General features: G+C 42.4%; 1 protein-coding gene across 2 annotated transcripts in view; it reads left to right on the forward strand.

Moving 5' to 3' along the window:
• DDX25 (DEAD-box helicase 25) overlaps nt 1-11,932 on the forward strand; it is a 33,704-nt gene extending 21,772 nt beyond the window's left edge. Inside the window, exons 8-12 of one of the 2 annotated variants that reach the window (XM_017892325.1) lie at nt 41-218; nt 5,777-6,014; nt 7,392-7,554; nt 10,015-10,203; nt 11,642-11,919. In XM_017892325.1, the coding sequence (XP_017747814.1) occupies nt 41-218; nt 5,777-6,014; nt 7,392-7,554; nt 10,015-10,203; nt 11,642-11,703 (830 nt within the window). In that variant the 3' untranslated portion in view covers nt 11,704-11,919. Of the gene's footprint in view, nt 1-40; nt 219-5,776; nt 6,015-7,391; nt 7,555-10,014; nt 10,204-11,641 lie in introns of both variants that reach the window. The other variant, XM_017892324.1, reaches the window with a different exon arrangement.
• The last annotated feature ends 1,277 nt before the right edge of the window (nt 11,933-13,209 follow it).

Below are 13,209 nucleotides of genomic sequence, written 5' to 3' on the forward strand. Positions count from 1 at the left end.
TTTGCATCTGAAGGAGTGCTTAAAACCCTTTTCTCCCCAGTTCCCAGAGGCACCGACATCACTAAACAGATTATAATTGGCACTCCTGGGACTGTCCTAGATTGGTGTTTTAAACTAAAATTGATTGATTTGACTAAGATTCGTGTGTTTGTCCTGGATGAAGCAGATGTGATGATTGACACTCAAGGATTCTCAGATCATAGTATTCGTATTCAAAGGTAATCTTCAGAGTCCTCCTCTCTTCCTCAGCCTTCTGTCCAGACGGGGAATTTCATTTGTTTACTCCTCCACATTATCTCTTTATTGCTTAACTCCTCACCACCTTCACCTCTAAAATAAATTTGGGTTTTTACATTATTTTCACCAGTTCAAGAGTCCCTCAGACTGCTATAGTTTTCCAGCTTCATCAGTTTGCAATCTTGCCTGAGTGCTTTACTTTTGCAACACAGCTTACAGATGGACTCTATTAATATATAGTGCATCTGCACCAAATTTGCCAATATGTTCTATATTTTGGCCAGAATTCTGCAGAGGATCTGTTAAAGCCTGGTGAGAATACAATGGATAATTGAGATAGAGTAGAGGACACAGTAATGTGGGATCAGGAGGCTGGTAATCTAGTCCTGACTTTCCCTCTTAATTTATAAAAAGCCGTGTCGTTTTCCTAGGCCTCTCTATCAGGACCACCTGAGAGATTTAAAACTACAGATTACCGGACCCAGCCTCAGACTTACTGAATGAGAGTTTCTGTAAGTGGGATTTAGGAATCTGTGTCGCGTATTTTTTAATGAAGTATTACATACTCAATGTTAAATTCAATTAGTATTGAAAGACTTGTAATGAAAAACAGTAACCCCTTGCTCCAACCTGAAGAGAATACTTCTTTTCTGATATTAACCTTCATACCTTTAAATAATATTTTCATACTGCTGTTTCCTGATGTATAGTCATTGTCAACTAATTTCCCATTATAGGAAGTGGGAATTGAGGTCTTTGAAAACACCACCCATTCTACCTTTCCTATCCCCCCATCACCTCTCTGTAATTATGCCATGAATTAGGTCACATTAACTGTCAGTATTGATATCATGTGACAGTGTAAGGATTGTTCACTGCTGAGCCAAACAGCATATTATTATAATTACAGTTGCCCCTCTGTATCCACAAGGGATTGGTTCCTGGACCCCCTGCACATACCAAAATCTGTGGATGTTCAAGTCCCTGACGTAAAATGTTACAGTATTTGCATATAACTTATCCTCTTGTGTACTTTAAATCATTTCTAGATTATTTATAATGACAAGAAAAAAGTCTGTATACATTCAGTACGAGCACAATTTTTTTCCAAATATTTTTGATCCACAGTTGTTTGAATCCACAGATGTAGAGCCCGCAGATACAGATACCACTAATATAAAGGGCTGCTTTTCTTGTAAAGCTTTTTCTTCTAGAAGTAATCATTGCTTTTACTTTTTTTTTTCATTTAGTTAGTATCATTGTGTAAGGATCTTTAATTTTCCCTTAGCTATTCTGTCGTATGTGTCATATGTCTGTGATATCTCCAAATAGTAAAATAAAATTTAAAAATCCATCCATTTCTCGGCTGGGCACGGTGGCTCACACCTGTAATCCCAACACTTTGGGAGGCCGAGGCAGGTGGATCACAAGGCTAGGAGATGGAGACCATCCTGGCTAACATGGTGAAACCCCGTCTCTACTAAAAATACAAAAAAATTAGCGGGGCATGGTGGCGGGCGCCTGTAGTCCCAGCTCCTCAGGAGGCTGAGGCAGGAGAATGGCGTGAACCCGGGAGGCGGAGCTTGCACTAAACGGAGATCGCGCCACTGCACTCCAGCCTGGGCGACAGAGGGAGACTCCATCTCAAACAACAACAACAAAAGAAAATCCATCCATTTCTCTTTTTTCCTGCCGACATTCCAAGCTCCCTCTCTCCAGCTTCAGTCTGGTGGATCTGCTATACAGCTGTCATCATGGGGTCTTTCCTTTGCTCACTTAAGTTTTAAATCTCCTGTATCTTGGGTCGTTTCTTTTGGAGTACTTCCTCAGTATGCTGGAGTATATTTTCTAGTGCCTTCCTGAAAAATAATGTAAAAAAGATTTATTTTTCAGCTCTTACATGTCTGAAAATGTCCTTAGTATACCGGTAAATTTGATCTTTTGGCTAATAGTTTGCCTAGATAGGAATCCTATGTCATTCTCTCTCTAAATTCAGAGGAATGTTCAAAACAGAAAAGTTTTAAAAAATAATTATAATATATAATTAATATCCTCAGCTTCTACCGTTGTTACTGAAAAGTTTAATGTCACCCTGATCTCCAAGCTTTTATTTATGACCTTTTTTTTTTCTCTCTCTCACTAGAAGCATTTGCGGTCTTCTTTCTTTATGGTATTCTGAAAGTTTTCAATATCATACTTTGGTTCAGGTCTTTTTCCATTCATCATACTAGACACATACTGCACCCTTTCATTCTCAAAACCTGGGCCTGCCAGTTCTGGGAACATTTCTTAAGTCATCTCTTTCCCTAGAGTGACCAACTTTTTAGAGAGCCCATCTGGGACACAATCATAACAATCCAAAAAAATAACGATATAAAATAGAAGAAATAATCATACACAGGGCTATTATTTTGTTGTTTGTTTCCTTCCATTTGTCATTAAAATAACACAGTCATTGAGCATTCTGTGTCTGTCTCAATCACACTAGTGGTATTCTCTGATTTTTTCATATAGCTTCCTCTTCTTGCGTTACACATGCAGTATCTTCCGTTGTCTCTCTGAGAACATTAATTCTAGTATTTTAAATTTTTTTTCTGTTTTAACGTTGTCTCTGAATTATCCAGGTTTCCTTTTTCTTTCCTATAGCCTCTTTCACAGCAGAATGTTCCTCTTCATATGCGGTGACACTTAGATGTCTTTCACGATCTAGGGTGAGAAGCTAAAATTCCAGTGGACAGCTCTGTGTGCATGGCTGGGGCTGTAACTTGGGAAGCCCACTGTGTGTTAATTGTCATCTGGAGGTCTTTAGGACTATGTAATGTCTTTGTTCTCTTATCTGGGGGATAGACCCTTGGTTGCTGACATTCTGGGAGCAAGGCGGGGGAACAGGCTGAGAGGGCCGTCCTATTTAATTTACATATTTTCACTTGATCTTCTCTTTTCAGCCATATGTTTTGCCCCCACTTTCTACTAAGGCTTGTATCCCCAAATCTGGAATTTCTGCACAGAATAAACATCTAATCTCCTACTTCCACAGGCCTATCTACCTAAAGTAGAGGGATCCACCTGTCCCTTATACATGTTTTCTGCCTCAGCCTTCCTATTTAAAATAATTTTGAGCAGAGATCAAAGGAGGTTCCCTCCTTGTCATCCTCTTACCAATAAGTTGGTTTGTTTTATATAACAGCAAATGAAAAATTCAAAACTCCAGGAAATATTTAGTAGTGAAAAAGGGCTTTCTTTGTTTCTTTTTTTTCTTCTTTTTTTTTTTTTGAGACGGAGTCTCACTCTGATGCCCAGGCTGGAGTGCAGTGGTGCCACCTTGGCTCACCGAAACCTTTGCCTCGCAGGTTCAAGCAATTCTCCTGCCTTAGCCTCAAGAGTAAAAAGCTGGGATTACAGGCACGTGCCACCACACCCAGCTAATTTTTGTACTTTTAGTAAAGATGGGGTTTCTCCATGTTGGCCAGTTTGTTTATGACCCAAAAAAAGGTAATAAACAAAAGCCTGGAGATCAGGATGACATTAAGTTCAAGGCCAGGTCTCGAGTTCCTGACCTCAAGTGATCCACCCACCTCAGCCTCCCAAAGTGCTGGGATTACAGGTGTGAGCCACCATGCCTGGCCCCAAAAAGGGCTTTCTAAGAAAGTCTCCTTTATTTTATACTCAAGAGAATATTAAGTAATAATTAGATACAGCATTTATGTTGGTTGATCAGCCCTCCATTGTTATAGTCTTCCTTCCTTTTGCTTAAAACAAGTTACACCAGTGATGTCCAACAGAAACTTAATGCAAACCACATGTATAATTTTAAATTTTCTAATAGCCACATCCAAAAAGAAAGACGTGAAATTAATAAATATATATATTATTTAACCTATTGCACCAAAATATCCTTTCAACAAGTAATCTATATAAAAATTATTAATGAGATATTTTACATTCTTTTTTCATACTAAGTCTTCATCCAGTGTGTTCTACAGAATATCCCATGATTTTCTTGCGTTATATAATTTGTATACATTTTTTCTTTGTGAATAACAATCCAAACTCTTAAACTTTCACTAAGCTTCAAACTAGACTACTTCTCCACAATATTTATCCCAGTAACATGGCCCAAGCCTTAGGATATAAATCCTTGTGCAATCTTTCTCCAGATGCACGATTGTGACCCAGCAGGTGGCCAAGAGGCCCTAGCATGTGGAATGCAGAGATTTCCTCATGTTTTCTAATATATGCCCTGTTTTCAGTTCTTTCCCCCTGATTCTCTGGTTCCTGGAGCTCACAGATCCTAGACCTCTCAGTGGTCCTGAGGGAACAGTTAGCTGCGTCTTCATCAACATTCTGTTCTGCAGTGCTCATGGTATAGCTTCATCCACTTTCTAATTTACCACCCCTTCCATCTTCCAAAAATGTATTTAGATAACCTATCCAACCAGTTTCTCTTCTCCCATTCTCCATGTTTTTCGTGGATTCTTTTTATCTCTTTATGATCACATTAGTGGGATGTGGGCAGCTGAGACGATAACACAGGTAGATAGTCTCACATAATTGACCAGAGGTCTATCGGATTGTTACTTGATGATCGAGACCCTAGGCTTAAAATTGAGTTAGAGAATCACTGGACTATATGGTCTCTTTCACTCCCTTTTAGCACTAACAGTTTATTCTTCAAAGTGCTCCGTCTGCCTCTCAAAAGAGCTGATTTCCCTCAGGTCTCTCTCGTTTATTTTGTTTTAAAATGTTAACTTTTTATTGATGTATGAAGTATATACAGAGAAATACATGATAAGTGTACCATTGAGTGATTTATCACAAGAAGTCATGCTCTTATAACAGCAGCCCAGATGAAGGAATACAATTTTACCAGCACCCTAGAATTTCCTTAATAACCCCTTTCTGCTCACTGGTCCCTCTCTTTACCCAAGTAAAGATTAGCCTCTATCCTAACTGCCAACTCCACAAATTGATTTCACCTGTTCTTTAACTTTATGTGCATCAGCCCTGTATTCATTCTGTGTTCAGAATGGGTACATTTTAGTCACTGTATTTTCCCCTGTTGCTCCCCTTTAATTTGTATCTAGTTCTTCCCATTCTGAATCAAGTTAGTTGTGGCTGTTCTTTCCCTCCCAAGATGTATAATATATAATGCCTGCTGTCAAATAACTGGCTCTGTTTCTTCGTCTCCATTTACCTTTGTGTGAGATTATAATTATAAAGAGCATCTAGTCTACCCCTCTTGTAACTGCGTGAGTCTGTCTCTCCTAAAGAGGAAATTGGCATGAGAAACCTCAGACCCTCCAGAATATATACCTAAACTTTGCCCTAAGCTCCACATTCTGTTTATATACTTTTCTAAATTCTTGGTGGCAAGGAGGGGCAGGACCTTGGCTATCTGCCTGGAGATACAGCTGGTCGTTGCAGGCAGCACCTCACGTGGAACAGGGGTGTGTGCAGCGGCTGATGGCAGTGGCATGAAGTGCTTGAAGAAGAGTGACGGGATGGCAGCTGGGTGACAGCCTTCTCTCCTCTGTCACAGAGCTCTACCCTCCGAATGCCAAATGCTCCTCTTTTCAGCAACCTTTGAGGACTCCGTGTGGCACTTTGCTGAACGAATCATCCCTGACCCTAATGTTATCAAGTTACGCAAAGAGGAGCTTACCCTGAACAACATCCGGCAATATTACGTGTTGTGTGAGCACAGGAAAGACAAATACCAAGCTCTGTGCAACATTTATGGCAGCATCACTATTGGCCAGGCCATCATCTTCTGCCAGGTACACTCTGTGGGTGTGTCTTCATCGTGCCCAGATATGCCTACAGGCAGAGGTGGGGGACGATAATAAGTGCCCTATAGCCAGGCGCCATGTTCAGCACTTCTTGTGTGTCTCCAGTTTAATCTTCAGAACAGCTCTAAATAGAAATTACCTGTATTTTATGGGTGAAACGTAAAAAGGTTAATGGAATAGGATCTTCAAAGTGATGTTAAACACAGGGCCTTCTTTCAGAGGGACTGCTTCTGACACTTCCCCATTTCAGTTTATGTTTATTGTACCTTGTACAGACACCCTTTATCAGGTGAAGGATGTTATTCATCATTAACAGCACCCCATTTTTAGGTTTGCTTTTTGCTTTCTGACATTCTCATGTTTGTGTGTTTTATTTTCTCACTACCCCGTAAACACCCTAAGCTTCATGAGAGCAGGGTCTCCTCTCTCTCATTCACTCCCATATCCACTGCGCTAGGCCAGCACCTGTCTGGCACGTGGACAGCACCAAAAACATATTTGTAGAATAAAAGAAAGCTCTGCCACTGGCTAACCATGCAACCTTAGACAAGTTACATAACATTTTTAAGCTTTGAGAGTTTTGTCTGTTTGCATTTTATTTATTTATTTATTTATTTATTTATTTATTTATTTGTGATGGAGTCTCACTCTGCTGCCCAGGCTGGAGTGCGATGGCGCGATCTCAGCTCACTGCAATCTTCGCCCCCTGGGTTCAAGCGATTCTCCTGCCTCAACTTCCCAAATAGCTGAGCTTACAGGTGCCTGCCACCACACCTGGCTAATTTTTGTATTTTTTGTAGTGTAGACGGGGTTTCACCATGCTGGCCAGGCTGGTCTCGAACTTCCGACCTCGGGTGATCCACCCGCCTCGGCCTCCCAAAGTGCTGGGATTACAGGTGTGAGCCACTGCACCTGGCCTGTTTTTAATTTTTTAAATGAAACTAGATTGCTACTTCATTAATTTGTTGTGAAAACACATGACCCTCACAGTAATGCACGTAAAGATTTCAGCCAGATGTCTGGCACATGGGAAACAAGCACTCTTAGAGTGTCTGTTGTTGCCATTGTTACATGATATCATTTTGTCATCATAGCACATGTGAGGTAGGTGTAGCACATTTATCTCCGTTTCGTGGGTGAGAAAGCCAGAGGTCTGACTGGTGGAGAGAATGTGAGTCTTAGAAGCACAGACGGAGGGAGGATGCCATGCCACATTTTAAGGCCCTCGAGGACTGAGGGAGAGGTGAAACTAAACTCCTCTGCAACCCTCTCCTACCCCCGCCCTGCATGCAAGGTGTCACAAGCACAGCTAGGCTGCTCTGCTTAATCTTGGGGTGCTGTGGTGGGTTTTGCTTTTTTACATAGACTCGTCGAAACGCTAAGTGGTTGACCGTGGAGATGATACAGGATGGCCACCAGGTGTCTTTGTTGAGCGGGGAACTGACCGTGGAGCAGCGAGCTTCCATCATTCAGAGGTTTCGGGATGGGAAAGAGAAGGTTCTCATAACAACCAATGTTTGCGCCCGAGGTGTGTGTTTTGAGTCAGGTCTTGAGTTCTAACTTGCATATGATAAAATGCATTCTTTTTAAGTGTACAGTTTCGTGAGTTTCGACAAACATGCAATCATGCAGCTATCACTGTCATCAAAATATAGAGCATCTCCATCTCCCCAGTTTCCTCACACTCCTTTCAGCCAGTCTCCCTTCCCATCCCATGGCCCCTGGCAACTACTGATCAGATTTCTGTCTCCATATTTTTGGAGACACAGAATCAAATCATACTGTATATAGCGTTTGTGTAACTTCTTCCACCTGACATAATGCTCATAATAATACTAATGAATTTCATTAGTAGTATTACATGCACCAGCAGTTCATTTCCTTTTAATTACTGATAGTATTCTATTGATAGTTCATCTGTTCACCAGTTGATGGACATTTGGATTGCTTTCAGTTTGGGGCTATACTTAACAAGGCAGTAATAAAAATTCATGTGTAGGTCTTTAGAGATATGCTTTCATTTCTCTTGGGTAAATATCTAGGAGTGGGATTGTTGGGTCCTGTGATAAGTATACATTTAGCTTTATAAGAAGCTGTAAAACTCTTCCAGTTGCCAGCAATTGCTAACGTCACTCTTAATTTTAACCACTCTAGTAGATGTATACTGGGATCTTATTGTGGTTTTAAGTTGCATTTCTCTGATAACTAATAATGTTGAGCATCTCTGTGGAGTTTCTGATTTTAAAAGTGTTGACTACTGGTGAAAAAAAAAATCCTTTGTTTTTTCAAGAGAAGGGCCTTCCTACATTCTTCATCCCTCCTAAATCATTGCTTGGACTCCATACTCAAACCACATTTCCTGGTTAATTCTTAGTTTAGCACACAGAACTGACAACCTGCCGTGCTAGGAGTGGATGCTGAGCTCTGCTCTTGGGAAGGGTATCCTGAAAAAAGGATGAGGTTCCTATCCCTTAGGAGCTCACAGTCTAGACTCTCACCTGTCTACACTGGTGCTATTCAGTAGAGCTTTCTGCAGTGATAGAGATGTTCTATTCTGTGCTCTTCAGTTGGTAGCCACTAGCCATATCGGCTCTTGAGCACTTGAAATGTGGTTCGTGTGATTGAGGAACTGAATTTTTCCACTAACCATATTGGCTCTTGAGCACTTGAAATGTGGCTAGTGTGATTGACAAACTGAATTTTTAATTTTATTTAATTTAAATATAGCCACATGGTGCTAACATTTACCATATTGGACAGCATAACTCTAGACCCTAGAGGAAGGAAGGCACAGAGAGCTCCAGGTCAAGGCACAGTGCAAGGAGCACAAGGATCCTGACCTGGACAGTTTGTTAATGTTGAGAAGGAAGGCACAGTGGGGAGGGGAAGTGCAGAAGTCTTCCGAGGCAGCCTTCAATCTGAAAGGTTTTGCAGGGCGGGTGTGGTGGCTCACGCCTGTAATCCCAACACTTTGGGAGGCCGAGGCGGGTGGATTGCTTAAGGTCAGGAGTTCAAGACCAGTCTGACCAACATGGTGAAACCACGTCTCTACTAAAAATACAAAAATTAGCCAGACACAGTGATGACCACCTGTAATCCCAGCTACTCAGGAGGCTGAGATGGGAGTATCGCTTGAACCCGGGAGGCAGAGGTTGCAGTGAGCCAAGATCGTACCACTGCACTCCAACCTGGGTTACAGAGCGAGACTCCATCTCAAAAAGAAAAAAAAAAGAAGAAGAAGGAGAAGAGAAAAAGAAAAGTTTTGCAGGAAGGGTAGCAGTTCAGTTGAATGAGAATTTACGTTTGTTCAGGAAATGGCCAGACCTTGACTAGAGTGTTGTATTTGTGAGTCAAGAGAGAAAGAGATGAGACTTTAGGTGGTTTGAGGTCTTGAATTGCTTGTACTTTTCCTGTACAATTTGGGCAGTGGGTTTTGAACACAGGTGTGCTGGACATTGCTCTGGTGACCATCATAGGAGAGATGAGAGGAGTAGGGGAAGAGAGTGGTGAGAAATCAGTCTGGAAGTTGTTATAACTGCTGAGGTAAGGGCTTGAAAAGACCTGACCAGAACAGTAGCCATGAAATGGAGCAGAGCCAGAGCCCCATGATGGGTAAGCAGGTGTGAGACTACAGGGCCTGCTGGGGACTTGGTACAGCAGGAGTAGAGATGAGCGGGTGGCTCTGTGGGCTTGGTGAGGGCACCTCTCCACCACACACACACACACACACACACACGCCTTGTGTATATTTACATTTCTGTAGCATTCTCTATGGACACTGTTATGTAGCATGCAAGCATCACAGCATGCAAGCATCACAGCATGCAAGCAAACTTCCTAACCAAAGTACCTGTCTCAATTACATAAGCCCAGGTTGGATTTCTAAATTTTCTCTGTAAATACGAATTCCCTTGGCAAACATGGTATTTGAATGGCCCGTGTCCTGAGGAAAGCATTGCAGGACCCTCTGGTGTTTTTCCTCTTCTAGGGATTGATGTGAAGCAGGTCACGATTGTTGTGAACTTTGATCTCCCTGTAAAACAAGGAGAGGAGCCAGACTATGAGACCTACCTCCACCGCATAGGGCGGACAGGGCGCTTTGGGAAGAAGGGCCTTGCTTTCAACATGATTGAAGTGGATAAGCTGCCCTCGCTCATGAAAATCCAGGACCACTTTAGTAAGTAGCACCACCCTCACAATATGACCTGTAGACCTGCCGGTCTGACAGCCATGATGTGTGCTGGAGAGCTCATGAGAGTAGTAGCAGCAGAATGCATGAACTGGAAAGCTTCTACTTCACAGGACCAGGGTTCTAATATGAGACAGATGATTAAATAGTGCTTATATGGTAATTAAAAATTACTTTGATCAAGTAGAATTAATATGAGCTCAGGCTGAGTGTGGTGGCTTACACCTGTGATCCCTGCACTTTGGGAGGCCAAGGTGGTCAGATCGCAAGGTCAGGAAATCCGGACCATCCTGGCCAACATGGTGAAACCCCATCTCTACTAAAAATACAAAAATTAGCTGGGCGTGGTGGTGGGCACCTGTGGTCCTAGCTGCTGGGGAGGCTGAGGCAGGAGAATTGCTTGAACCCGGGAGGCAAAGGTTGCAGTGAGCTAAGGTCATGCAACTGCACTCCATCCTGGCAAAAGACCTAGACTCCATCTCAGAAAAAAAAAAAAAAAAAAAAAAAAAAATAGAGCTGAGATTTACATATTATAACTCATTCTGGAGTCAGAATTTCACATCTTGTGAAGGCAGAGCAGATTGTGGAGCAGATTTTCACATCTTATAAAGAAATCCCCTAAGCAAAGTAGTAACATCCTTTAAGATTCTCTTCAGTTCTCTTTTACTTATGCTTTTTCCCTCCTCTTTCCCACCCTCCCAAACGGGAAAGTCCTAAATTCTGAAGTCTGCGGCCTTTCCTCCAGCCCCCATCTAAACAAGGCAGGCTCTGATGACGGCCTGCTGGAACTCTGGACTGGCGGATTTCTCTGATGGAAACTCCAAAGGTCCCATGGCTCAAATTGTCCCGTGCCCCACAGCCCATGGATCTGGCTGGGGAGCAGGGGAGGAGGAACACCTTCCAGGACAGTGGTACTTAACCTTTGTAGAAAGCAATAAGCGCTCTCCCCAGGGAAGTGCACGTAGGCACACACAGGCCATTTGGAATATAATTTTCATAGGTTGGTAGACTGACTGTAGCACATCCACCGACCTTTCAGGGAAGTAGGTTAAGTGCCCCTGTGTTAGGCTAACTGGGGAGGACAGGGTGAGGAAGATGCGTTAAGGCCACTGTTGCTATGGTGAGCTCCTAAGGCCCTGGTCTCAGGCAGTGACTGCAGTAGAAGAGCCTCAGTCCCTCCCAGGCTCTCCTCACTTCCACTCTGGCCTTCTTTGCCCCAGCGTATCTAGATACATACATTCCATGGTTTGTGGCATTTGATGCTGTTTGAGTTAGTCTTGGTCAGTGACTTTGACACCCTTCCTTCCTTATGTTCCTATATCAGGGCTTTCTATACAAGGTATCACTGTCTTCAGAAATCTGGATGGAATGAAGTTCCAGTTAGACCCTGACGTAAGACTGGTTCTGTTCTCTTTTGTTCTTTTAGACAGCAGTATTAAACAACTCAACGCTGAAGACATGGATGAAATTGAAAAGATTGACTACTGAAGAAAGAACTTTATTGTTTGTGCAATATCCTAGTTTATGTGAGAACATCTCAGTGGGTTTTGAAGGTAGTTTTTTTATGTTGGGCTTTTTCGACATGAAACTGTCACAGATAGCAAAATAAATGTCACTGTACTTATGTTAAGACATGAGGTCTTTTTGAAACCAAATTGATGTGAAGCTTGTGATCCTTTTGAATAAAAAAAAAAAGCAAGATTATTTCTTATTCTAATCTTTGTACAGGTAATATCTCAATGTGGGCTACTGTGTGTTTTGGATTTGGTTTTACAATCTGAGCAGATCGTGCCTCTCGGGAGCATCTTACTGTGTCACGAGAGGGCGGTAGAGCTTCGCTGATTTTGGAAGCTGAGCGGGTAGGAGAAAGCCCCGTGTCTTCAGACCTCGTTCACAGGTGCCCTTTCCAGCCATTTGTGCCTTTCCGCGCTCCTCACCTTAAACTCCCCCATGCATGCACGTGCATGTTCTTAAGTGAAAGTACAGATTAAAACTTTGAAAAAGTGAAACCATTAGGAAGAAAGACTATTTTGCTTCTTTAATGTTTCAAGGGACATACGGAATTTCAGAATATGTTTCTATTTTGCTTCTTACTGTCTTCAAATTAGAGAAGATTTCTCCCTCATCATTTATTTCATGGTCTCTAAAAGTGCGGCTTTATTATGGGCATTTCTTAAAAGCAGTCGGTGGAGGGTAAAAAAAAAAACCCACATACCTTATTAAAAAAGTAACATTTCAGAGAGCAAAATTTTTTTTGTTTTAAGCATTTAAAGGTATATCTGAGAATCCTGGACATTTTCCCACAAGTCCCATTGAGATACGTTTTAATTTTTCGTATTCCCTACTCAAAAGTAAAGTGTAGTGAGCTTGAGAAAATGGGGTAGAGAGTCTCCCAGAAAGCTGGAGCAGATCTTGCAGCCAAAGCGCTGATACCAGCTCTGTCACGGCACCAGACTGCACCAGTGGCTGCAGTGAGCGCCCCTGTCACCGGTGGGATGGTGGTTCCTGGCATATCTATTTTGATATTCCTCTTCCATGTCACCCTGCCTGTGTTTTCTCCCAGAGAGCAGGGCTCAGAAATACATAAAAATCATCACGTGGCTGGGTGCAGTGGCTCACACCTGTAATCCTAGCACTTTGGGAGGTCAAGGCGGGCGGATCATGAGGTCAGGAGTTCAAGACCAGCCTTACCAACATGGTAAAACCCCTTCTCTACTAAAAATACAAAAATTAGCCAGGGGTGGTGGTGCGTGCCTGTAATCCCAGCTACACAGGAGGCTGAGGCAGGAGAATCGCTTGAACCTGGAAGGCTGAGGTTGCAGTAAGCCGAGATCATGCCACTGCACTCTAGCCTGGGCGACAGAGTAAGACTCTGTCTCAAAAAAACAAAAAACAAACAAACAAAAAAACGCTCCCTCATTTAGCAACAGATATTTATTGTGTACCCTTTATGCTACACACCAGGGAAAAGGAGGTGAGTGAGATACAACTGCC

The sequence above is a fragment of the Rhinopithecus bieti genome, unplaced genomic scaffold, assembly GCF_001698545.2.
Source record: "Rhinopithecus bieti isolate Rb0 unplaced genomic scaffold, ASM169854v2 scaffold_20150, whole genome shotgun sequence".
NCBI lineage: Eukaryota > Metazoa > Chordata > Mammalia > Primates > Cercopithecidae > Rhinopithecus > Rhinopithecus bieti.